The sequence below is a fragment of the Pimephales promelas genome, chromosome 14 (assembly GCF_988280905.1).
Source record: "Pimephales promelas chromosome 14, fPimPro1.hap1.1, whole genome shotgun sequence".
Lineage (NCBI taxonomy): Eukaryota > Metazoa > Chordata > Actinopteri > Cypriniformes > Leuciscidae > Pimephales > Pimephales promelas.
In genome coordinates, this window is record NC_142782.1 from 9009506 (window position 1) to 9036714 (window position 27209).

The 27209-nt window shown below is 45.5% G+C and overlaps 1 protein-coding gene across 1 annotated transcript in view; it reads left to right on the top strand.

Annotated features, from left to right (window-relative positions):
* Positions 1-1297: 1297 nt before the first annotated feature.
* Positions 1298-27209, top strand: part of LOC148973666 (uncharacterized) — a 32968-nt gene continuing 7056 nt past the window's right edge. Inside the window, exon 1 of the mRNA XM_089119202.1 lies at positions 1298-1537. Coding sequence (XP_088975328.1) covers positions 1298-1537 — 240 coding nt within the window. The remainder of the gene's footprint in view (positions 1538-27209) is intronic.

Consider the following 27209-nt stretch of genomic DNA (forward strand, 5'->3'; position numbering starts at 1 on the left):
CTGTCTGTACCAGCATGATAGCTGCTTGGTACTTTGAAAGGAAGAAGAACAAGAAACTAACTAAACTTTTGAAAAAAGGACTGAACACTAATGCATCTATGAATGAGCAGTTATGCTGGTTCGAGTCCCAAAAAGACAAGATAAAATCAAAAGCATTTCCAATTTTAGCAGCTAATTGGATTGTGAAACAAGGTGGAATTTGTTGTGATTTAAATGGTGGTCCCGTTCCACTTGTGGAAGTGATGAAGCCTCAAGTTGAAGCATACCACAAGTTAAACAAAATCATGTCCATCACATGTCCAGAGAAAGAAAACACAACCAGTGATGATTTATTTGATCCAGATTGGACAAATTTAATAACTGAAGCTGAAAGGAAATATTCACAAGCACCAGTGAAATCCGCGACAACAGTAACGCCTCCGCCTTACAAACCAATTTATCCAACTTTGCCTGAACAATACACAAGTTCATCTAAACCTCTGACGCAGCTCCAAGATCAAATGGAGGTCCAGTTGGCAAAATCTATACTGCATCTGCACAAGCAGCTCCAATAATAACAAGATCTAAATCAGCCCAGCAAAGCAGAGACATGATGCGATGTACACCAGCTCATAATTATGGATCTGACTGGGGTGACCAGACAAGGGATGACGACATGATCACAATTGACAAAATCGGTCCTGAATTTTCTTCGCCTGTGATCAAAAGGGAAGAGTCACAATCTGAAATGATGACCAAAGAAAGACCATTCACTCCAGGAGAACGTCAAGCCATCCTCACAGCCTTGCCTCCTCTGAAGAGACAAGATCCAAACACAGAGTTTTGGTGAGAATTAGACTCTCTGGTTGAAGCACATCAAATGACACTAAAAGACATTCACACCATTGTGAAAGCTAAAATTTCAAGAGACAGATGGGAACGCATGCCAGCAGTGATAAAAGCCCAATGGGTAGACTTTGAGGTTGATGGCCAGGGAAGACACCTGGGTCTTTGGCAAACATTAGACGAATTTCGAAAAGAAATCCAAGAAATCTTGGGAAGTGGTAAAATTCCATTCACTTCAGTGACATTGATTAAGCAAAAGGATGATGAATCTCCAGATGAATATGCTCTACGTAAGTGGAATGCTTATGAGGGATGGGCTCTCTGTGCTAAGAAACAACCTGACAGAGATGATGTACAGTTCACTGAAACACTTGTGGATGGCTTTAGCTCTAAATACCAACAAGCCTTATCACTTGGAGTCAATCCAGGCGAGACATTTGACCAAATTATGCAATGGGCTGGCCGTCTAGAGATGGCTATGAGATCAAACCTTGAAGAAGGAAACAAGCCAAATCAAAGAGGAGTGGCGACAGTTCAATACAACATGGACATAGAGAGGTGGTTGAAGATTTGCAGCAACTGTGGAAAGTGTGGACACTTAAGAAAAGATTGTTGGGCTAAAGGAGGTGGAGCAGAAGGTCCATCGTTTAAACAAGTCATTGGGAAGAACCATGATGAAACCTCTCAAGGGAGGACGTGGACTGAAGCACAAGTTCGTCAGCTCATTGAGGGAATTATGTGTAATAGGGACTGAAGATTGAAAATCTCTTAATTTAATGTTTTTAGTACTATTATTACGTTTTTATAATGTTTTGAAGATGTGGGAGAGAGAGAGACTTTAGGAGACTTTGTGATAAGTTAGACTATATGAGAGAATGTATGTTGGAGTGAGACTGAAAGTTTATGCAGTTTATTCCACTGGGATTGGATATACATTCCATTGTTAATGGGAACCACATGTTCTTGTGGTAATGTATGTGTTACTATGGTGATATAGTTTTTTTCTTGGTCAGTAGTATTTATACTGAGCCCCTTTTGTTCGAAAAGCAGGAAGAGATGATAACGATGCAGAATGAAGACCTCTCTGTCTCTTCCTCCTATGTCTTCTAAATATTATAAATAAATTCGAGAGATCTCTTGGCAAAATCACTGGTGTCTCTTTTCATGAAATTAATCAACAATAAGGGGAAAGCAAAAGAAGTTTTTTTTAAATCTACACAAATAGTTCTGTTTCTTTAAATAAAAGTTAAAGGTACAATATGCAGGATTTTTGTAGTAAAATATCCAAAAACCACTAGGCCAATGTTATATATTTTGTTTAATTGATTAGCCTACTTAAAATATCCCAATTGTTTCCAACTATTTGTAAATCGTGAGAAAATTGCGATTTTTAACCAAGGAAACGGGGCATGTGAGAAGAGGCAAAGAGTTTAGAAGAACAAGAGGCGAAACTCTGATGCTTTTTTGGTAACAGCCACTTGATGGCACTTTGGTAGCGCGGCCGCCATTTTGGGGTGAAAATTCCAACTGGAGTTACTGGGCAACAGCACAGATATCAGTTTTTTCAGGTAGATTTTTTCTTTCATTAGTGAGTATTTCCATTGTATGCAACTTTACACATTTACTACTATTATTAGTTACCAACTCCACTAGGCCTGAAATATATTTTATACGTTTTAACCCCCTGGATCATGCTACAAACATGACGATCATTGATCATTGTGTCCGTTATCCTATAACTTTAATTGCCACTTTGGACCGTGGCTGTGTTTTTTTGTTTGTCTTGTTTTAACGGTCATCAATATAAGATAGTATTGCAATTAATAATATAATTAATTAAATCTTTGAACTTCCCTGTCTCAAGTTATGTGGGGGGGGGGGAAGTCTGGTTAAGTAGAAACTTCTTTTTAACTGCTATAACGTTAACTGTTGTGAGTTAAAATAATCACCTAATTATTTCAACCTAAAAATGACCTCTGCACTGGACTAAATATATGTATAATATATGACTGCCGAGTCGCTTTCACCCCAAAATGGTAGAAGCGTAGGGCTGCTGCTGGGCGCTGGTGTTGCAATGTGTTGCAATGGAACGTTCTATTGCCTTTCACTTCTTGTGAATATACGTTCTTTGCCTCAGCTAGCACGAATCAGCGTGGATTGATAAGCGAATGATATCAAGATACAAAACTGTAAAAAAGAGATCTAATGCCACACTGATAAGATAGGGCTGTGGAACCACTGTCATACTCTGGGAGCTCAAGGATACTCTCCCCTGTTGCGCTGCACCGCAACCGTTTGGTTGAACTCTATAGGCTTGTTTAAGATGAGCAAAATCTGCGCAGAACCGATAACCGGTGATCAGCGCGAAATGCATGCCGGTTAGAAATGTGTCCGAGAGCGGTCCACCTGGCTCTGATGTCATGCCGATGTATGTCAAAAAACTCTCGAGCGCAAGGTGGAAGTGTTGGATTCTGCAGTTGCGCGTAGTTGCTCTCCACTGACTGCACTGATCAAAAGCACAATGGGAAACGACTTGCTGATGACACAGCTTAATGTTCATTGGTTTAAACAACCGCAATGTATTGTTCTCTTTTAATATGTTTGATTTTAAAACTCTGATATCATGTTTTATGTGTATACATATGTTATGAGTGAATAAACTCTCTGACAGTGCCATATGGGTTATTATGTGATGCCATTTTTATAAAACAATATATAAAAACACATGTCTAGGTATTCATAGATGCCACCTACGTAACTACAAATAGAACGCCGCCCGTTTTTGCGACCCACTGGCCTGGACTTTCAAATCTGACGACGGCCACATGAACTTTTCCTCCAGTGAATTTAGTGAATGTGCAGGGAAACTCCTTTTCCTCGATTTACTGAAGCAAATGCATTTGCAGCTCCACATGCTAAAACATTGAGCATCTGGCTCGCTCATAGGCTAAGCTGTGGCAACTGCACATCCAATGGGCGTCTCAGAGGTGCGACCAATGAACTTAGCCCTACGTCATTACGCAATCTTCAGTCTTCACGTACCTTCGCGGGGTTTCAGACACGTGACACGACTTCCACCAATCAGATGCATCACTGTGGGATTGTTCAGGATTGTGGGTAATGAAGTACTTATCCAATACATCGCAAATAAAAGGCATTTTTTTCTTAAAACAAGATTAGTGTCCCATGAACTTTTGGCGTTTATATGAGCATATACAATCGCTTAGTACAGCCGTAGCTGGTTTTAAGTCTACCATGTATGGTTACGTTTTTATGGCTTATATCTCAAATGTCAATGGAGAAATTGTATTGAATTTTTACTTCCGGCCGGCACTGGCTGTGATGCTCTTTTGGCTGTTGGGTACTGAGAAATGCGGCCGCCATCTTAAACCGGTCATATTCCTTGTGTTGCATAGCAGGAGTAGATGACTGAGCACTGTGCAGCATCTTCCTGCTCAAATCGGCGGACTATCGCTCGGGAATTACTTTTCACAAGTAAGATTTAACATTTAAAATTACCTGACTAAAGCTTGTATTTTGTGAATAAAATATCCCGTGTCCTGTATCATAGCTACATGTATGACCTTTGCAGCAAAAACCCAGCGTGAAAATCAGTTCGGTATTCAGTGAGATATGATTCATTAAATGTGCTGTGCGGATGACCGGTTTAAGATGGTGGCCCCACGGCGCGTCCGTGCCACTAGGCTGTAGCGGTCGAAAGGGCGTCTACCTATATGATGTCGGCACAAACTGCCTATTTAAATGAGAGAGAGAGACAGAGACACCTGGAGAAAAAAATCTATTTTAGGCTCTGATCCTTATTTGTTACACCCAGTTTTCTTTAGTCCATTATTATCTGCCCCAGGCTAGCCCCAATACACTACTTGCACAACTACTTCCGCGTCCTACTTATTACATAACGGGAGTTTCCGGTTAGAGTGTTAATCACAAGTCCATAGAGAAGGCAGATTATCACTATGTTTTATGGATGACAATTGATTAAACAATGAATAATGATCTCTTTATTAATTATCTTAAGCCTGCTGAAATGTTCCTATAAAAATATTTTCTTTCCAACTGTTCCATTCTGAAGAATAAATAGGCTAAATATATTTATCCACTAACCTGCAGCAGTGGTGAATTCAGGTAGAGTGGGACATCAGGTTGAGTGGGACACTTTAAGGAGAACTCAATTTTAACATTGAGCATTTTTGTACATTCGGAGTGCTGTCAGTACAGACAAAAACGACAAAAATCGGTGTTGCCTACACCGTGTTATCGTCTTTTTAAAATTCGCACCCTGTTGACTTCAAAGACAACAGGTGCAAATTTTAAAAAGATGATAACAATATGTAGGCAACACCGCTTTTTGTCGTTTTTGTCTGTACTGACAGCACTCCAAATGTACAAAAAAAAAATTAGCTCAATGTTAAAATTGACCGGAGTTCTCCTTTAAGCTTTTGGGTACTGTAAAGGGTTAATTTTGTAAGCCAATCACAACAATTATTACTGTGTTGTAGCTGAATGTCTATTGGATATGAAATAAATGTTGTGATTGATGTGACATCACAGATGTGGTCCAGATTTTATTTTTCAAATTGCTTGACTCCTGGGAATTCATGGTAACCAACCCGGCAAGTGTAAATCTATTTTAGAATAATAAGGTTGATAATTCTGTCACGTATGATTTTAACAATAAAACTTTTGTTTTTACACACATTTATACTGTCTGTGTATTAGAGATTAATAACAATGAGCATCTAACTGTATAAAATATTTGTGAAAATTAGATTCAAAGCACAGTCCCACTCAACCTGACAGTGTTAGGTTGAGTGGGACAGTGCATTTCACGTTGAGCGGGACAGTTTTAGGGCTAATGCTAGCAAACACACTGCAGCCATTTCATGAACAAAATATAACATTTTAATGTTATATTTAATAATAATGTGTCTGAATATACAATTTTAGGTTGGTTACTTCAATATACACAAGATAGTACCCATACACAGAGGAGAGGGACAGAGAGAGAGAGAGAAGAAAGCAATACAATACAGAAAAGGAAAAGACAGCAAAGTAGGATAAAGATAAAGAGAGAATGGCAGGGGCTATTAAAGAATATGAGCAGGAGGTGACTGCAGGACACAAACCAAAATTAAGGTTTTTAACCTGGGCATAGAACGTCCCATAATCAACACTGCAAAGGTCAGTGAAAGCCATTTACCGCCAGCCCCTGTTCTCATCTCAGGTTAAAGGATGTAGGCTTAATGAAAGTTACATTCATTTAATGTTGAGTGAAGCTTACATTGTTAAAATATTTGCATTTGTTCCAGAAATTATTTTTTTTTAAATCCTTCCAAGTATTAATTGATTCATAATGCACACACATTTTCAATGCATGTATTCTGGTTTTATTTACGTTTTATACAACATCCCAACTTCATTGGAATTGGGGTTTGTATTTCTCATGTTAATTTTAACCACAAAATAGTGTCCCACTTTCCCTAACAAAGTGTCCTACTCAACCTGAGTGCTTCCAGTTTGCTGAAGAGGGTGTCAGATGTTGTATAGATGAACAGTTTGTTAATAAGTACATAAATTGGGGAAATTTCACCATAGTGGCCTTAATTACAATCTATTGAAACAAAACACAATTTGAATACATTCTAACTGACGTAGGTTGTTTAAAATGCAATTTACTAAAAAGTGTCCCACTTCACTATGTCTTCTCATTAACAGTATTTTTCTCACAGCCTACTTATTTTCTATACCTGTTGAGTTTAAATTTTTTTATGAATTTGACTAATTAAAAGTATTTCTTTTGTGCATTGGTGCTTTATTCCTGTCTTTTTAATAGTTCACAGAATGACAGTCAACTTCTTTGAATATTAAGTATTGGGCATGATCATGTTAATAATAAAACGATTGACAATGAAAAATGACATTGAATGATTACAATATTTAATCCAAATAAAAAAATGTTTGTGGTTCGTTTTTTGTTTTGTTTTTTATTCAACAATTGCACAGTTTACAATGAACATTGCCCTCCATTATAAAAATAATACATTGTGCAGTTTCCAACATTGTGGGTGTTTTAACATAAAACATAAACAAAGATTTACATCATCACATTTTGCCAGGGGAAGTACAGATTTACAAAAAGATATAAAATTGTTTACACACATTCAGTTTTTGTTGCCTTCTGATTAAGAGAATACTTAATCGTGTTGACATATTGCTTGACCTCATTGTTAAAAGCAATAAAAGATGTTATGGAATGCGCAAACTTACATTTATGAATGTACAATTTTGCCAAGAGAATAATCAGATTAATAATGAAAGTTTCATTAGGCCTAGTTCTGTTGAGGTCATTTTTTTCTGCAATAAAATTACAAATGTCAGACCAGAGATTTTGGACAAAAGGGCAGTGCCAAAACAAATGGGTTACTGTTTCAACGCAAAAAAGTGTCGAGGTACAAAAAACATAAGTTACACATAAAATTACAAGACAAAGTAGTACATAATTAACATACAGTAGAAGATTAATACAGATCCGTAGATCAAGTGCACAGATCAGGTTAGCATGTACAATGGTCTGACATTAAATTTGCTAACAATGATTTAAAAGTGATTAGTGGGACAGTGGATTCAAGTTTCAAAGATTTTTGAAGTGTATTCCAATCATTAGCAGCAGAGAACTGGAAGGAGAGGCGTCCAAACGAAGTACGAGCTTTAGTAGCCACCAGAGTGATATACCTGCTAGAACGAAGGTTCATAGTGGGGATCGCTCTCGAAATTAATGCTTGTAGATAGGGTGGGTTTTTACACAGTAAGCATTTATAGATAAAAAGATACCAATGTTTTTGACGCCGGGTATGTAATGAAGGCCAGCCTATTAAACTGTAAAGATTGCAATGGTGAGTGTTATATGGAGCATTGGTGACAAAACGGATGACACTATGGTATACAACATCCAGTTTCCTAAGGAGAGAATTTGAAGCGATTCTGTAAATAATATCACCGAAATCAATAATTGGAAGAATAGTCATTTTCACAAAGGCAAGTTTGGCTGGGAAAGTAAAGGAGGCTTTATTACGAAATAAAAATCCAATCCTAGATTTGATTTTAGCTTGAAGCTGATTGATGTGGGTCTGGAAGGAGAGTGAAGAGTCTAACCAGACCCCTAGGTATTTATAGGTATCTACCCACTCTATTGCAAACCCATCTAGAGTTATGATACTTTTTGAACAATCAAGTACAGTGTGAGATCGATCAAAAAGCATAACTTTTGTTTTGCTAGAATTTAAAAGCAGTTGAAGGGAACAGAAAGAGTGTTGTATATTATTAAAGCTTTCTTGGAGGTTGTTTAACACAGTGTCCAACACCGGGCCAACTGTATAAAGGATGGTATCGTCTGCATAGAGGTGAATCATTGAGTCTCCTGCAGCAAGAGCAACGTCATTGATATATATAGAAAATAAAGTCGGCCCGAGGATTGAACCCTGAGGCACCCCCATGGAGACAACAAGAGGACTGGAGAGTAGTCCCTCTGACCTAACACATTGAAACCTATCAGAAAAATAATTTGTAAACCAAGCAAGACAATCATTAGAGAAACCCAGGTTTTTCAATCTATCAATTAGAATGTTGTGATTGACAGAATCAAAGGCCTTGGCCAGGTCAATAAATACTGCTGCTTAGTAGTTTCTGTGATCAAGAGCAGTTATAATGTCATTTAGTACTTTAAGTGTGGCTGAGGTGCACCCATGACCGGCACGAAAACCTGATTGCATGTCAGAAAGACTGTGCTGGGATTCGAAATAATTGATAATTTGTTTATTAACAATTCTTTTGAAAACCTTTGAAATGCAAGGGAGGATAGAGATTGGTCTATAGCAGTTTGGGTCTAATCTATCCCCTCCTTTAAATAACGGAATTACTGCCGCAGATTTCCAATCTTTAGGTAGTTCGGATGAATTGAAAGAAAGGTTGAAAAGACTGGTGATGGGGGTAGCTAAGATTGCCTTAAAAAGGAAGGGTCCAAATTGTCTAGTCCCGCTGATTTAAAGGGGTCAAGATGCTGCAGCTCCCTTAGAACGTCTACTGTCTGAACAGGGGCAAAGGAGAAATGAGAGAAGCTGTTACAAGATGCTACAGAGGGTGAAGAGCCATTAGTTATGGTCGGATTCGCCAAATGAAAAGCATGACCAGCCATGGCAAAATGCTTATTAAAATTCTCAACCATGGAAGGCTTGTCAGTGGTAGTAATATTATCTAACTTCAAAGCTATATTCAGCTGTGCAAAGGTATTCTTGTTCTCCATAGATTTTACTGTATCCCAAAACTTTCTAGAGTTAGTGCTGCAATTGGCAAATTTTTGTTTGAAAAAACTAGCCTTAGCATTCCTGACCGCCTGTGTGTATCGATTTCTGGCTTCGTTAAAAAGTTGACGATCTCGAGGGTTTTTCGTCACTAATGCAGTACGCCATAAGATGTTCTTATGATGGCTCAGGGCAGTGAGTTCTGGGGTGAACCACGGGCTGTATCTACTTTTAGTTCTGAGCTTCTTGTACGGGGCATGTTTATTTAAAACAGCTAAAAAAGAATTTTTAAAAAATGACCAGGCATCCTCAACTGAAGGGATAAGGTCAATGTCCTTCCAGGATACCTGAGCTAGATCAGCTAAGAAGGCTTGTTCGCAGAAATGTTTTAAAGAACGTTTATTAATGATAAGAGGAGGCCTTTTAATTGCAGACCCATTACGAACACATGCAGTTATACAGTGATCACTGATGTCTTGACTAAAGACACCTGAGATGTATTTAGTGGGCAAATTGGTTAGAATAATATCTATAAGGCTGCCCTTATTTACAGATTTCATGTTGTATCTAGTAGGTTCGTTAATGATTTGCGTGAGATTGAGGGCATCAAGTTTAGATAATAAGTTGGAAGAAGCGTTAAGCATATCCCAGTTTAAGTCGCCCAACAGTAAAAACTCAGAAGATAAGTGGGGAGCAATCAGTTCACACAGGTTGTCTAGGGCACAACTAGGTGCAGAGGGGGGTCTGTAACAGGCAGCTACAGTCAAGGACTTATTTCTAGAAAGGTGGATTTGCAAGATTAAAAGCTCGAACTGTTTCGGCAGAGACCTAGATAAAATGATAGAGCATTGTAAAGCCTGTCTACAATAAAGAATGACTCCGCCTCCTTTAGTGGTTCTATCTTGACGGTAAATATTATAACCTGGAATTGAGACTTCTACATTTTTAGTAGATTTCCTAAGCCAGGACTCAGACACTGCTAAAATATCAGGGTTGGTTGAGTGTACAAGGGCAGCAAACAAATCCATTTTAGGAAGTAAGCTTCTGATATTAATGTGCATGAACTTCAAATTATTACTATTACAGAAGTCTGCATAAGAGATATCCTGAGGTGTTAAAATGGTATTATTTGCTACAGGGCCAGGATTTAATTCAACATCACCCGAGCAAAGTAAGAGCAATGTGAAAATTCTGCAGAAGGCAAGCAGAACAGGGCGTTTTGAGTATTGGACCGGATAGATATATAGAAAGGATTTTTGAGCAGAATAGAATATATTCATCGCCCTAAAGGCAGATAAGGGTGTAGTCAGAGGTATATACAGAGGGGGTAAACCTATGTGTAAAGTGATAAAGAAACAAGTTGCATCTCTATGAAAATTGTAAGGATAAGTTGTACCATTTTGTGTCTCAGCAAAAATGGGAGGAGGTATAAAATGGTTGTCTGAACTATCATGACTCTCTGGTCTTTGCATAAATAGGACAATAAAAACTAAATGCAAGAACAAAAAACGAGACATGTTCGGGAGAGAAAAAAAAAAAGAGAGCGCTGCACGCACAGTCGCACACACAAATCGACAATGAGTAAGCCAAATAATAATGTATTCTTACGATGTTGATGATCGGGCTTCACAGGTTCGTTTCACAAATTAAAGGAAAATGTATATGATGGCAAAAAGTTCAACTTTTAGTCCAAGCAGCCAGTCCCGTCAGTTATCCAGAAGACCCGCATCACATTGGAGGCACACCGAGGACGTCGCCACGAAATCCCATCGACGGGGCACCCACGACGAGTCCAACAAAGCTCCGAGAAGACAACGCCGAGGAGCGAGGACGCCAACCACCCGAGGTAGACCGATCTCCGTTGTTATCCGCCACTAGGGTGCCGCGATGTACACGATTGTGTACAAGTCAGCTGGGCTAGGTAGCTGTTGTTGGTGTTACTGGTCAGATGGCTGGGCATCAATGGGCACCGAAGCGTCGCCGAATTCCTATCAATGGAGTACCCACGCCGGGCTACAAAGCTCCGGGGTAACAGCGCCAGGGAGGGACACCAGCCAGATACCAGCCGAGGGTAGACCAAAACTCCGTTGCTACCTGACACTACGGAATACTGTAAGGTGCACGATTGCAGCTAGTCAGCTGAACTTGGTAGTTAGTGGCTGTTACCAGTGCTGGCCAGATGGTTGACTGTAATAATCCAACAGTTAAGGAGATGCTTGTGCATAAGAGTTATTTTTGTAGACAAAGTTGTGGAGTAACGGGCACCATTAAAAGCAATAAAACACTCTATATACACAGACTCAGTACAAACATGTCTTGACCTCAAGACGCCATCTTGGATGGATAATTTAACGCAAGTATTAATATACCGAAAGATTTACATCTCATGATGTCATTTCAGCCAGACAAAAATTTGACCTACTGAACATGTTTCTGGCCCAAAAGTACTTGATCTTGAACTTTCCATACATACCCATAGACTCCAACAGATGCTTCCTAAGCCATAGAGAAGTCCAAATCTGACCTATTAAACTCATTTCTGGTCAAAGGTTCCTCAAAAGGTTTTAAACAATACAATCTTTTAGACTCCTTCTGATGTTATAGTCAGAAAGGAGTCTCAGACTATAACAGATAAAATAGATACATAGATAACGTCTCGGGTTATGACTATAACCCTTGTTCCCTGAGAAGGGAACGAGACACTGCGTCGATAAAATCGACTCTTTGGGGACGCTCCCTAAGCGTGCGCCTCTGAAGTATGAATGAAACTAATCTAATTAGCTACTAGTACTAATCCTGATTGGTGTTGCGTCGTGACGTAACATGTGAGGGCATACCCGGAAGTATAAAAGTGACGCTGTCACAACACACACTAGCCTCGCGATGAAGCAAGACGCTCAAGGGCGTGGCAACACGACGCAGTGTCTCGTTCCCTTCTCAGGGAACAAGGGTTATAGTCATAACCCGAGACGTTCCCTATCGAGGGAACTCAACACTGCGTCGATAAAATCGACTCTTTGGGGAACGAGTACCCACTAGGCCACGCACCGAACAGACCCGCCCCAGAGTGAAACTGATTAGGCACTCAGCAAGGGCCGAGTACGTGTGCACCGGGCGTACTGGGAAGGTTGAGACTATAGAACCTGATGAAAGTATGTGGGGTAGCCCAGCCGGCTGCCTCACAAATCTCCTGTAGAGGTACTCCCGACAGAAGGGCCCTAGAGGAAGCCATGCCTCTAGTCGAGTGAGCCCTTAAGGCCAAAGGTGAAGGAACCCTGCGCACCTTGTAAGCCTCAGTAATAGCCTGGACAATCCAGTTACTTAGAGTTTGCTTGGTCGCCGGGAGCCCACTCTTAGGTGACCCAAAGCATACTAACAACTGGTCCGATCTTCTCCAAGAAGCGGACCTTTCCAGGTATACACTCAAAGCTCTGACGGGGCAGAGCAAGTGAAGCCTCTCTTCTTCCGCCAACATATGAGGTGGAGGATGGAATGCCTGAAGGACTATAGAGCGAGCCGTATTCGAAGGAACTGTAGGCACGTAGCCCGGACTCGGGTGCAAAAAGGCCTTTACTTTGCCAGGGGCAAACTCCAAGCAAGCTGGCGTTACCGCCAGGGCCTGGAGATCTCCCACCCTCTTAAGAGAAGTAATCACTAAAAGAAAGACCATTTTTAGTGTTAAGTCCTTAGGCGAAGCCGACTCTAAAGGTTCGAAGGGAGCGAGGGATAACCCTTCCAGAACTATCGCCAGGTCCCAGGCAGGAACCCTGGACCTGGTCGCCGGCCTCATCCTCCAAGCACCACGGAGAAACCGAATGACCAATTGGTGCCTCCCCAGAGGTCCACCATCTACTGGCGCGTGGAAAGCCGAAACGGCAGCCACGTACACCTTAAGAGTGGACGGGGAGAGACCCGCAGAGAAACGATCCTGAAGGAAGTCCAGAACTGAAGCCACTGGGCAGTTTACTGGATCCAACCTTTGTTCTCTGCACCAAGTGAGAAACACATTCCACTTGAGGCCATATAATCTCCTGGTAGATGGAGCCCTAGAGCTAAGTATGGTTTCAACCACCTCAGCTGATAAGCCAGCATTCAGGTACTGAACCCCCTCAGAGGCCAGACCCACAGCTTCCACAACTCTGGGCGAGGGTGGAAGATCGTGCCCTCCGCCTGAGACAACAGATCCCTCCTCAGAGGAATCGGCCACGGCGGAGCTATGAGGAGTGATATTATGTCCGAGAACCATACTCGTGTTGGCCATCTCGGGGCAACCAGAAGTAAACTGATGCTCTCCTGACGGACCCTCTCTAGGACTCCCGGGAGCAGAGCGATCGGGGGAAATGCGTACAGGCGAAGCCTCGGCCAAGCCTGTACCATGGCATCCAACCCCAGCGGGGCTGGATGTGAGAGGGAGAACCAAAGAGGACAGTGGGCCGTCTCTCGAGACGCAAACAGATCCACTTCCATTGGTCCGAACCTCTCCCATATCGACTTCACCACCCCCGGATGAAGTCTCCATTCCCCGGGCCTCAGCCCCTGCCTCGACAGGATATCTGCTCCCCGATTCTGAACCCCTGGAATATACATTGCCCTTATTGACAATATCTTCCCCTGGGACCAAAGGATAATCTGATGCGCCAGTTTGCACAGAGGGTGCGATCTGAGTCCCCCTTGTCGGTTCAGATAGGCCACCACTGACGTATTGTCTGTCCGTATTAGGACGTGGCGACCCTTGATGTCTGGGAGGAAGCTCCTCAAAGCCCTGAACACAGCCATCATCTCCAGGCAATTTATATGCCAAGTGCGATGATGGTCCTGCCACAGACCCCTGGCAAAGCGGCCGTCCATGACCGCGCCCCAGCCAGTAAGGGAGGCGTCTGTCGAAACGGTTTCCCGGCGACATGACACCCCCAACACTGGCCCTTGGGATAGGAACCAAGGCTTCTTCCATATTTGCAGAGAATGAAGGCACCTGCGCGTTACTCTGATCATACGGAACGGATTCCCTTTGGGTGAGAACCCCTTGGTCTTCAACCACCACTGGAGGGACCTCATGTGAAGGAGGCCCAGAGGAATAATGCTGGATGCCGCTGCCATGAGGCCCAGCATCCTTTGAAAGTGTTTCACAGTGATGGCTTGGCCTAGCTTCACCCTGGATACCATCGCCAGAATTGACTCGATACGTGCGGGAGACATGCGTGCCTGCATTGTAGTCGAGTTCCACACGACTCCCAAAAAAGTCGAGCCCTGGGACGGTTCTAGCACACTCTTTTTCAAATTGAGTCTTAATCCCAATTTTTGAATATGGCCAAGAACGACATCTCGATGCCGAACTGCCATCTCCCGAGACTGGGCCAGAATAAGCCAGTCGTCGAGATAATTCAATATCTGAATCCCCTGAAGTCTCAGTGGAGCAAGGGATACACTTGGTAAATGTGCGGGGAGAGAGTGCTAGGCCGAACGGAAGAACCCGATATTGGTACGCTTCGCCCCCAAAAGCGAACCTCAGGTACCTCCTGTGACATGGAAGGATGGAGATGTGAAAATAGGCGTCTTTCAGATCTATCGTGACAAACCAGTCCTCGGACCTGATTTGACTCACGATTTGACCCATGGAGATATGTTGGGAAGATGATACCATCCCTCTACAAAATCTACTAAGGGTACCAGCCTCTCGAGGCTGGCCTCGGGTGTAGTCAGGGTATTCTTTTCGACTACCTGAAGCTGAATATTGGCAGGCTGTAGTCGATTCGGTCCCTGCGACCATAACCGATGTTTTAAAATCATCTTTTTGCTGGAAATTGATGCGGACCGAAACGCTGCTAACGGCGGACATGCATCTTTTCCTAGAGGGCCCCGCTGTGAGAACAACCTCGGTTGTTTCACTGCGGAGGGGGCAGGCCTCTGAAGTCCTGCCGTGGCTAGGACTTCTTCTCCGAAGTCCTCCTAGCCTGAATGACGTCCCTCAGGTCACCCCTCTGGCCGGAGGACTTCGGTTTTTGGGAGCGTTTCCTCTGTTGCCAAGACCCCGGAGGGGGGGCTCTGGAGGAAACGCTCTCCTTTTGCTCTGCCCTGTGGGAGGAGCTGGCTGATGGCTGGGGCTGATCGCTTTGCCCCACCCTACTAGATTTGGCCTTCGCTTTCCGGGGGAGGTACTGCTGGAACGCCGCAGATTGCTTTCTCGACTCCTGAAACCTGTCGACAACTGAATTAACGGCGTCGCCGAACAGGCCAGAAGCCGAAAGCAGCGCATCCAGCAGGAAGGACCTATCCTTCTCCTTAATCCCAGATAAGTCCAGCCACAGATGCCTCTCCGTGGCCACCATGGCCGCCATAGAGCGGCCAATAGCGCGGGCTGTTTCCCTAGTGGCCCGGAGAGACAAATCTGTGGCCTTCCTCAATTCTGAGATGTCCTCAGGAGTAGGCCCCTCCCCCTCATCCAAATCCTTCAGGAGGTCGGCCTGGTATGCCTGCAAGATCGCCATCGAGTGCAGACATGAGCCAGCCCGACCTGCCGCCATGTAAGCCCTGCCCACTAATGCAGATGTTTCCCTGCAGGGCTTACTAGGCAACACCGGGGTCTTTAGGGAAGACGCCGATTCGGGAGAGAGATAGCTCGCTAAAGCCTCCTCCACCTTCGGCATCTTCCCATATCCCATATCTCGTGCCCCCAAAACATTGCTGTAATCTATTATACTGGGACTCAAAACACGGGACGAATGCGGTCTTTCCCACGATCTCGTGAACTCTTTATGGAGATCGGGAAAAAACGGCAGACCCCGGCGGTGAGGCTGTGACCTGCGCTGCAGGTAACGCTCGTCCATTTTACTTGTGACTTGCGTTTCCTGCTCATGTTGTGGCCAGCTGATGTTTAGTCTGGCCACAGCGCGTGTCACAACCTCCACCAGCTCCTCATAATTCAGGCCGCGTGATGGCGCGCTGAGATCACGGTCGTCCGCATCAATGCTGAGCACGTCCACTTCCTCAGAAGCAGACAGCTCAAGCATCGGGACCTGATCGCGGGCAGGAGAAAGCGCAGCGCGGGCTCCCACACCACTCTCAGAGGCCGCGGGATCAGCCGATGGAGAGCGAGACAATGCCTCAGCATTCTCACTCTCCTCTGCCAGATCCCGCTGCGAACCCCAGGATCTCAATCGCCGCATCGCCTCGACAAATGCGGGACCGGAACCCTGGGGAACGCGAGCCTGACCGTGCTCGTCAAAGCACGCCAGCCGGGAGCGCAGCACTCTAATAGGCATAGCCTCACAAAGTTCACAAGCAGCCCCCTCAAGAGCTGCCCGTGCGTGCTGCACTCCCAAACATTTCACACAAAGAGAGTGTGCGTCCCCACCCGTGATGTAACGAGGGCAGGGATGCACACACTTCTTGAACTGTTCACTGGCCATTCTTTTCAATAATAAGACAAACAACACCAAATAAGACAGACAGTTTCAACATAAAGCGCTTGCTGAAGAGCGAAGCTAGTGTGTGTTGTGACAGCGTCACTTTTATACTTCCGGGTATGCCGTCACATGTTACGTCACGACGCAACACCAATCAGGATTGGATTAGTTTCATTCATACTTCAGAGGCGCACGCTTAGGGAGCGTCCCCAAAGAGTCGATTTTATCGACGCAGTGTTGAGTTCCCTCGATAGGGAACTATAATATCAGATAAAATAGATACATAGATACATTTTTGACCTCCAGGAACACATTTATGGCACATTTCCAGAAGAAAATGTGAAGTGGAGCCTTGAAGCTATACAAATAAAATTTGATTGATTGATTGATTGAAGCGGCAAATCTCACCACCCCATTGCCCCCATATAAACTTATAGACTCCTTCTGATGTTGTATTAGCTATACATAGGTCAATTTTTGACCTATGTAACACATTTATGGCACATTTCCAGAAGAAAATGTGAAGTAGTGCTTGCAGTGGCAAATCTCACCACCCAGTTGCTAGGGTGTTCCCGGTGGTTGCTAGATGGTTGTTAGGGTATTCTGGGTGGTTGCTAGGGTGTTGATAGGGTGTTCTGGGTGGTTATTATGGTGTTGCTAGGTGGTTGCTAGGGTGTTCTGGGTGGTTGCTAGGGTGTTGCTAGGTGGTTGCTAGGGTGGTCTGGATGGTTGCTAGGGTGTTGCTAGGGTGTTCTGGGTGGTTGCTAGGGTGTTTTAGGTGGTTACTATGGCAGTCTGTGTGGTTCCTATGGTGTTTCTAGGTGGTTGGTAGTGTCCAAATTACTATAGAGTTTTTATAATGTTTTTGGCAATTGATTTATATATCATCAAAAGGAGTCCATAAGTTTTTCAGAAATAATTTCAATAGGTGGACAATTCTATATGGCCTAGGAACCATCGAAAGGAGTCTATGAGTATGTAGAAAGTTCAAGATCAAGTACACATGTGCAAGAAATACAGTCTGTAGGTCAAATATCTGTCTGGCTAAAATAACATGATAAGATGTCATTCTGTATAGTATCCTGATTTTCAAAGAACACTTTAGCCAGAAATATGTTCAGTAGTTAAAATAAGGACTCTAGTATGGCTTCAGTAACATCAAAAGGAGTTAATGAGTATGTTTAGAATGTTCAAGATCAAGTAATCGTGGGCCAGAACTATGTTCAGTAGGTCAAAAAGGAACCTATCTATAGCTCATGTAACATCAGAAGGAGTCTAAAAGTTTTTCTTATTTAAAAACTTTTGAGGACCCTTTGACCAGACATGAGTTTAATACTTAAAGGGTTAGTTCACCCCAAAATGAAAATTCTGTCAGTATTTACTCACCCTTATGTTGTTCCAACCCCGTAAGACCTTCGTTCATCTTCGGAACACAAATTAAGATATTTAAGATATTAAGATCGCTCCTGCATACAGTCCATAGGCTTCTTGAGGGACTGGGTCTTGCTGTCCTCGAAAAGTCATTAAAGACATCGTTAAAATAGTCCAAGTGACTACAGGGGCTCAATCTTAAGTTTATCAAACGACGAGAACACTTTTGTGCGCAAAAAAAACAACAAAAATAACGACTTTATTTCAACTATTCGTTTATTTCTCCCTCTGCGCGAGTCAGGTTACTAGTTTAATAGCGTAAGCTTCTGTTATTGTACGTCACACGCATCACACACACATGACCAGCGTCGGCCAATAGTGAGCCTACGTGTGACGTAGCTCTACGCAATCACACTACGTTAACTGACTTACAGGCTCATGGAGAAGGAAGTGAATAGTTGAAATAAAGTCGTTATTTTTGTTGTTTTTTTGCGCACAAAAGTGTTCTCGTCGTTTGATAAACTTAAGATTGAGCCCCTGTAGTCACTTGGACTATTTTAACGATGTCTTTAATGACTTTTCGGGGACAGCAAGAGCCAGTCCCTCAAGAAGCCTATGGACTGTATGCAGGAGCGATCTTAATATCTTAAATATCTTAATTTGTGTTCCGAAGATGAACGAAGGTCTTACGGGGTTGGAACAACATGAGGGTGAGTAAATACTGACAGAATTTTCATTTTTGGGTGAACTAACCCTTTAAAATATGGACATTCTATATGGCTTAAGAAGCATCAAAAGGAGTATGAGAATTTGTAGAAAGTTCGAGACCTCGTCAGCCAGGACTTTGTCGGCCAGGACTATGTTTGTGGGTCAAAGAACCTCTAGGTCTAGGAAGTAGTCTAAGAAGTAGCATAAGAAGTAGTCTATTTAGTATGTATAACAAGTTCAATATCAGGTACTCGTGGGACAGATATATGTTTAGTCGGTCAAATATCTTCATGCTCATAAAACATCATAAGTAGTAAATATCAATGTATAGTAACCTAATCATCAAGTACCCTTTGAGCAGAAATGAGTTTCAGTGGGTCAGATATAAACAATCCATATGGCTAATGTGTTCATTGGTAAAATAAGGACTCTTGTATGGCTTCAGTAACATCAAAAGGAGTCAATGAGCATGTTTAGAAAGTTTAAGATATAGTACTCGTGGGCCAGAACTACTGTATGTTCAGTAGGTCAAATAGGAACCTTTGTATAGCTTATATATCATCAAAAGGTGTCTATAAGCTTATATTGTTTAAAAACTTTTGAGAACCCTTTTACCAGAAATGAGCTCAATAGCTATACTATGCACTGTAAAGCTTATGTGGTGCATATGCATAACGAGGAACAAGATAGATATGTCATGCAATGCGATGAAACACATGTTAGGTGTTTTCTTTTCACTGCAGAGAGGTTAGTTATTGCGTGCATATGCATAACGAGGAACAAGTTAGATATGCAATGCGATGAAACACATCTTAGGTGTTTTCTTTTCACTGCACAGAGGTTAATTATTGCATGCATATGCATAACGACGAACAAGTTAGATATGTCATGCAATGCGATGAAACACATCGTAGGTGTTTTCTTTTCACTGCACAGAGGTTAATTATTGCGTGCATATGCATAACGAGGAACAAGTTAGATATGCAATGCGATGAAACACATCTTAGTTGTTTTCTTTTCACTGCACAGAGGTTAGTTATTGCGTGCATATGCATAACGAGGAACAAGTTAGATATGTCATGCAATGCAATGAAACACATCTTAGGTGTTTCCTTTTCATTGCACAGAGGTTAGTTATTGCGTGGATAGGCGTAACGAGGAACAAGTTAGAAATGTCATGCAATGCGATGAAACACGTCGTAGGTGTTTTCTTTTCATTGCACAGAGGTTAGTTATTGCGTACATATGCATAACGAGGAACAAGTTAGATATGTCATGCAATGCGATGAAACACATCTTAGTTGTTTTCTTTTCATTGCACAGAGGTTAGTTATTGCGTGCATATGCATAACGAGGAACAAGTTAGATACGTCATGCAATGCAATGAAACATAACATAGGTGTTTCCTTTTCATTGCACAGAGGTTAGTTATTGCGTGCATATGCATAACGAGGAACAAGTTATATATGTCATGCAATGCAATGAAACACATCTTAGTTGTTTTCTTTTCATTGCACAGAGGTTAGTTTTTGCGTAAATATGCATAACGAGGAGCAAGTTAGATATGTCATGCAATGCAATGAAACACATCTTAGGTATTTTCTTTTCATTGGACAGAGGTTAGTTATTGCGTGCATGTGCAATGCAAATCTCTTCGTTGCACAAAGGAACAAGTTAGTGTATGCATTGTAAAGAGATCGCTCTTGTGATGTTTTCTCTTCAAAACACAAAGTAATTATTTGTAGATTGGAAATGCATGGAAAAGCACGCGTGTTTTATCTTTTCTTTTCATTGCAAAGAAGAATAAGTTAGAAAATGTAAGCATTGCAATGAAACAACACACATTATCCAGTCAAAGCACTAAGGAAAGGTTTAGTTCTTGAATGCAATAAAGCGCATAGTACATATATGTTATTTTTGATGCACAACGTTCTTCATGTACAATCCATATCTCTTCATTGCACAAAACAACGGGTAATTTTTTTTATTGCAATGCATAAAATATCGAACTTGTTCCTCTTTGCAATGAAAAGAAAATGTATGCATGTGCTTTCGCGTGCATTTCTATTTTACAAACTACATTTTTTGTGCACAGACGAGAAAACATCACGTTATGCCTTTTCATTGCAACGAAGAACAATTTAGATTGTTATGCAATCCAATGAAACATATTAGGTGTTTTCTTTTTATTGCACAGAGAAACATGTTAGTTATTGCGTGCATATTCTTTAATGCACAACGTTAGACGTTAGAGGTGTTTTCGTTGAACAACGGAATGAGTTAGTTATTGCATGCGTTGTAAGGAAACAGCTAATGGCAACAATTTCTCTTCATCACAGAAATGCAACCACTAATGCAATTATTTCCCTTGTTACAAAACACATGCATTACACATCTCTTTGTTGCACAAAGGAACGAGTAAGTTATTGCATTGCACGACCGCTCAAGTGATGTTTTTTCGTCAGTGCACAAAAGAATTAGTAGTAGAATCCATGCGAAAGAGTCAAAGGGTCCTCAAAGGTTTTAATAAATATTAACTTATTGACTTTTGATGATTTATAAGCTATATATAGGTTCCTTTTTGTCCTAGTGAACATATTTCTGGCTCACGGGTACTTGATTCTAAGCCATAGAGAAGTCCATATCTGACCTATTGAACTAATTTCTTGTCTATGTTTCCTCAAACGTTTTTAAATAATATCAACTGATAGAATCAATCTGATGTTATATATATAGGCTCATTTTTGACCTACTGAACATATTTCCAGCCTATGGGTAATTAATTGATCCTTCTCATGATGTTATTTCAGCCAGAAAGATATTTGACCTACTGAACATATTTCTGGCCCAAAAGTACATGATCTTGAACTTTCCATACATACTCATAGACTCCAATAGATGCTTCCTAAGCCATGGAAAAGTTCATATCTGACCTTTTGAACTAATATCTGGTCAAAGGTTACTCAAAAAGTTTAAAACGTCTCGGTTACGGATGTAACCCTCGTTCCCTGAGTAGGGAACGGAGACGTTACGTCAGAAGTGACGGAGATTGGGGGTTTCGCATAGAAAGCCAATCCTCTTCGAGTATTTAAAAACGAGCCAATGGTGTGCAATGCCTTGGGGCTGTGGAAATTTGCATAGCGTACTCCGCCCTACTCCGTGAGTATAAAAGGAGGAAGTGAACGCAACCGCAGTATGTCTTCGCTGAGGAGCCAAGACTGAACTCGGCGTCTACCCAGCGATACAGCAGAAGTGGCAGGGAGACGTAACGTCTCCGTTCCCTACTCAGGGAACGAGGGTTACATCCGTAACCGAGACGTTCCCTTTCGTAGTCACTTCGAGTTACGTCAGAAGTGACGGAGATTGGGGGTCTGTGCCATCACGCCATCTTCAAGCTGTCTACCAGTGCCCTTAGAAAGTCTGGACCCCTCCTCTTTTTTTTTTTTTTTAGGGATCCCACTTTAACACAGGATTACCAAGGTACACTGGGAAACATATCCCGGGAGGGACATGCTACCAGCTGCCTACCAAAGGGAGGACTTACAAATACGCATATGGCCACATAGGAACGCATATGGAACACTGGAGCACCAACCGCAGGTGGCTACTAAAATTTAACTCCAGGGGTGGCAGATGGCTTGCCAAGGGAAGACACATGCTCAGAGAGGCTTACAGTGGAAAATACACATGAGACGGTTACCATGGGGAACCGTGCACATGGAGGCACCTAGCCAGCATCCAGAGCAACAGCAGTGGTGCCCGCATCGTCGGTGCTGGAGGACTCAAGACTTCAATGGAAGAACTGAGGAGATATCGCACTAATCCAGTCCGGGGAGTGGAATGGCGAGCAAGCGAAGACACCTAAGCGGGTCCAGTACTGGCGGAAACGAGTACGTGAGAGGACACCGGCTCAATTCGCAGATTATAGAATCTGGCGAAGGTGTTGGGTGTCGCCCAGCCTGCAGCTCTGCAGATGTCTGTTAGCGAGGCGCCGTGCGCTAGTGCCCAAGAGGAGGCCACACTCCGAGTGGAATGGGCCGTCACACCAAGGGGGCACGGACGGCCTTGCTGCTGGTAAGACAAAGCAATGGCGTCCCACTATCCAGTGGGACAGCCGTTGCTTTGAGAGAGCCCTTCCCTTCTGGCTCCCCCCATGACAGACAAAGAGCTGGTCTGAGGTCCTGAAACACTGCGTTCTGTCGACATAGGTGCGGAGAGCACGTACCGGACAGAGCAGTGCCAAGGCTGGGTCTGCCTCCTCCAGGGGCAGCGCTTGCAGGTTCACCACCTGGTCCCGGAAGGGAGTGGTGGGAACCTTGAGCACATATCCAGGCCGGGGTCTCAGGATCACGTGAGAGTAAGCCGGCCCGAACTCCAGGCACGCTTCGTCAACGGAGAATGCGTGCAGGTCCCCCACCCTCTTGATGGAGGCCAATGCAACCAGGAGTGCTGTCTTCATGGACAGAAACTTTAACTCTACCGATTGCAAAGGCTCAAAGGGATGCCTCTGCAGCGCACTTAAAACTACCGAGAGGTCCCAAGACCTCGAGGGGAGGACGAGGCGGATGTAGCCTCCTCTCTCCCCTCAGGAACCTGATGACCAGGTCGTGCTTCCCTAAGGACTTACCTTCCACTGCTTCATGAGAAGCGGCAATGGCCGCGACGTAAACCTTAAGGGTGGAGGGCGACAGCCTGCGCTCCAACCCTTCTTGCAGGAAGGAAAGCACAACCGCGATCAAACATCTCCGGGGGTCTTCTCCGCGAGAAGAACACCAATTGACGAAGAGGTTCCACTTCAACGCATAAAGGTGTCTCGTGGACGACGCTCTTGCGGAAGTGATGGTTGCCGCCACCGCAGGTGGCAGCGAACTCAAACCTGCCTCATCCCGTCCAGGAGCCACACGTGCAGCCTCCAAAGATCGGGACGAGGGTGCCACAGAGTGCCCCGTCTCTGAGAGAGTAGGTCCTGTCTCAGAGGAATAGGCCAAGGAGGTGCTGTCGCGAGGAGCATGAGTTCGGAGAACCACGTCTTGGTGGGCCAATAGGGGGCTACCAGCAAGACCTGCTCCTCGTCCTCCTTGATCTTGCACAACACCCGTGCAAGGAGGCTCACTAGGGGAAACGCATACTTGCGTGGGCCCCGTGGCCAGCTGTGTGCCAGCGCATCTGAGCCGAGCGTACCCTCGGTCAGGGAATAAAACTGGGCGCAGTGGGATGAGTCCCGAGAGGAGAACAGATCTATCTGTGCCTCCCCGAACTGGTCCCAAATCAGCTGGACCGACTGGGGATGGAGTCGCCATTCGCCGGAGATAGGACGGACCGTGACAGTTCGTCGGCTGCCAGGTTCCGGTCTCCAGGAATGTATACTGCACGAAGGGACCTCAGGTGCTTCTGACTCCATAACAAGAGGTGGCGGGCGAGCTGCGACAACCGGCGTGAGCGTAGACCCCCCTGGTGGTTGATGTACGCTACTGCCGTAGTGTTGTCTGAACGGACAAGCACATGCTGGCCCGTGAGCAACGCTCGGAAGCGGTGCAGGGCGAGCCGTACTGCCAGCAGCTCGAGGCAATTGATGTGCATGAGGCGCTGGGTTCCTGTCCAGGAACCCGCGGCTGCATGCCCATTGCACATGGCACCCCAACCCGTGGTAGACGCATCCGTGGAGACAACGAGATGCCTGGAAACTCGCTGAATAGGGACGCCGGTCCGTAAGAAGCTGAGGTTCGACCACGGGAAGAAGGTTCGGCGGCACGCTGGAGTCACTGGAACTCGGAGCGAACCGCAATGCCATGCCCACCTTGGGACTCGATCGCGAAGCCACAGCTGAAGCGGTCTCATATGAAGCAAACCGAGCGGCGTTGCCGCGGCCGCGGATGCCATATGCCCCAGGAGCCTCTGAAATAGTTTCAGTGGAACCGCACTCTTGCCCTCGAACTGTCGAAGACAAGTCAGCAGTGAGTGCGCGCGCTCGTTCGTGAGCTGCGCGGACATGGCGACCGAGTCTATCTCCATGCCGAGAAAAGAGATCCTCTGCACGGGGCAAAGTTTTCTCTTTTCCCGGTTGACCCGAAGGCCCAGACGGGCTAGGTGCCGGAGCACCAGGTCTCTGTGTTCCCAAACCTGAGCTCGAGAGTGTGCCAGTATCAGCCAGTCGTCGAGATAGTTCAGGATGAGAACCCCGTGCTCGCGAAGGGGAACAAGGGCTGCCTCGACGATCTTCGTGAAGACGCGAGGGGACAGAGCTAACCCGAATGGGAGAACCGTGTACTGATATGCCTGGCCCTCGAAAGCAAACCGAAGAAACGGTCTGTGTCGAGGCAAAATGGAGACATGAAAGTACGCGTCCTTCAGGTCGATCGCTGCAAACCAATCCTGAAACCGAACGCATTCGAGAATGCGTTTGGCTGTGAGCATTTTGAACGGTAGTCGATGGAGAGAACGGTTCAAAATGCGCAGGTCCAGGATCGGTCGTAACCCACCGGTCTTTTTGGGGACAATGAAGTAGGGGCTGTAAAACCCGGACCTCATCTCGGCTGGAGGGACCGTCTCGATTGCACCCTTCGCCAGCAGGGTCGCAATCTCCGCTCTCATGACCGGGGCATTGCCACCGACCATCGTGGAGCGAACTCCCCTGAAACGGGGAGGAGACCGTGCGAACTGAATTGCGTAGCCGAATCTGATCGTTCTGATGACCCAGCGGGACAGCCCGGGAAGCTCTAGCCAGGCTTCCAGGAAGTGAACCAGCGGGGTCATCCGAACCACAGACGTCCCCCCGGAGGGGCAGCGAGGTGGGTCGACCGGCATGCGCGCTGGAGTTACCCCGCCCGGATGCACCGTCGAAGCCCGCTCCCCGACAGAAGAGACCAGGGAAGGCAGAGCGTTCCACGGGGGTCTGTTCTGCCGGGGGTCTGGCGATAGAGGGGGAAGGGAGTGGCGTAGCCCGGGGACGACACACGCTCCCTTCCGCGCCCTCAGAGACAGAGAGGAATGAGTGGGCTGACGCACTGGGACGTCGAGCGCACCCAATCCTGTCTGTGTGCTCAGTGATGATGTCAAGTCTTTCTTTAACCAACTCAGGGTGCTGCCCACCCGTGGGTGAGCAGCGGGGAGCTGAGAACAAAAGATTCTCCCCCGGCCCTCCACCGGGGGAAGGAGGGGGCCTGCTACCGCCTTCTGGGAAAAACTCAACTTCATCACTGAGCAGCCCGTGTCAGGAACGTCGCTTAGCCTGGCGTTTAGCGGGGCGTGCGGCCTGAGGGGGCTGTGACGCCTGCCTGCGGCCTCCTCCACGCCGCGGCCCGGATGAAGGCTGCTGCTGGGGCCGGGCGGGAGGGAGGGGAGCCGCGGGGGGCGTCCTCGGCGGCGAGCAGCGGGAGGCATCTGTGCCGACGACTGGGTGGAGGCAGCAGCTGGTCGTCGGGGCAGAATATGTTTGATTGCCTCCGTCTGCTTCTGGGCAGTGGAGAACTGCTGGGCAAAGTCCTCGACTGCACTGCCGAAAAGGCCAACCTGGGAGAGTGGGGCGTCGAGCAGACGAGTCCGCTCAGCGCTCCGAGTGTCTGCCAGGTTGAGCCAGAGATGGCGCTCCTGGACCACACTGGTGGCCATCACCTGACCAACGGCGCGAGCGGCCACTTTCGTCGCCCGGAGAGCAAGGTCAGTGGCAGACCGCAAATCTTTGAATGCCGTTGGATCAGTCCCGCCCTCGTGCATATCTCTGAGCAGCTTCGCTTGGAAGACCTGCAAAGTGCTCATCGCATGCAAAGCGGAGGCCGCCTGTCCCGCCGCTCTATAGGAACGCGCCGCCATAGCAGACGAGAACCTACAGGCTTTGGATGGGTGCTTAAGAGGACCACGGGAGGAGGTGCTCTGTGGACACAGCTGCATCGCAACAGAGCGCTCCACCGGGGGCATCCCAGTGTACCCACGGGCGGCCCCACCATCGAGGGGGGGGAAGGCGGGGGAGAGATCGCGCTCTCGAGTGGACAGGGGAGCCCCCCAAGAGCGCGATAACTCCACATGCAGCTCGGGGAAGAAAGGCAATGGAGTTGGCCGTGGCCTTGCGGCGGCAGCTTTGTCCAAAAACCAATCATCCATCCGTGAGAGATCGGGGCAGGGCGGAGGGTTCCACTCTAACCCGATACTCCCAGCGGCTCGAGACAGCATGGCCGTCAGCTCGGGATCCGAAAGGGGCAACGCTGGCACTCCCGAAGGAGGCAACGCAGCCGCATCCTCATCTCCTGAGGACTCTAGCCCGCCTAGTGATGCTGTGATCGACATCGCATCATCATCTGGAGCGCTGCCCGAAGCAGCCGGTACCGCTGAAGAAGCGGCCGACTGAATCGAACTAACGCTCGCTGGCTCTCGCACTGAGGCGGGAGGTGTGGCCCGAGGAATCGTCGGGGCTTTGTTCCACACCGTCACCGTTAGATCACCAGGTCCCCGGGTCGACGGGCCCCCCGTGGAGGAAGCCGATCGAGTAGGGGGGACGGGGACTCTCACTTTAGTCAGATCATTGAGTCTCGACCTCAGTGTAGAGATGGTCATGTTCCCACAGAAGGAACATGAGTCATCCACGAACGCT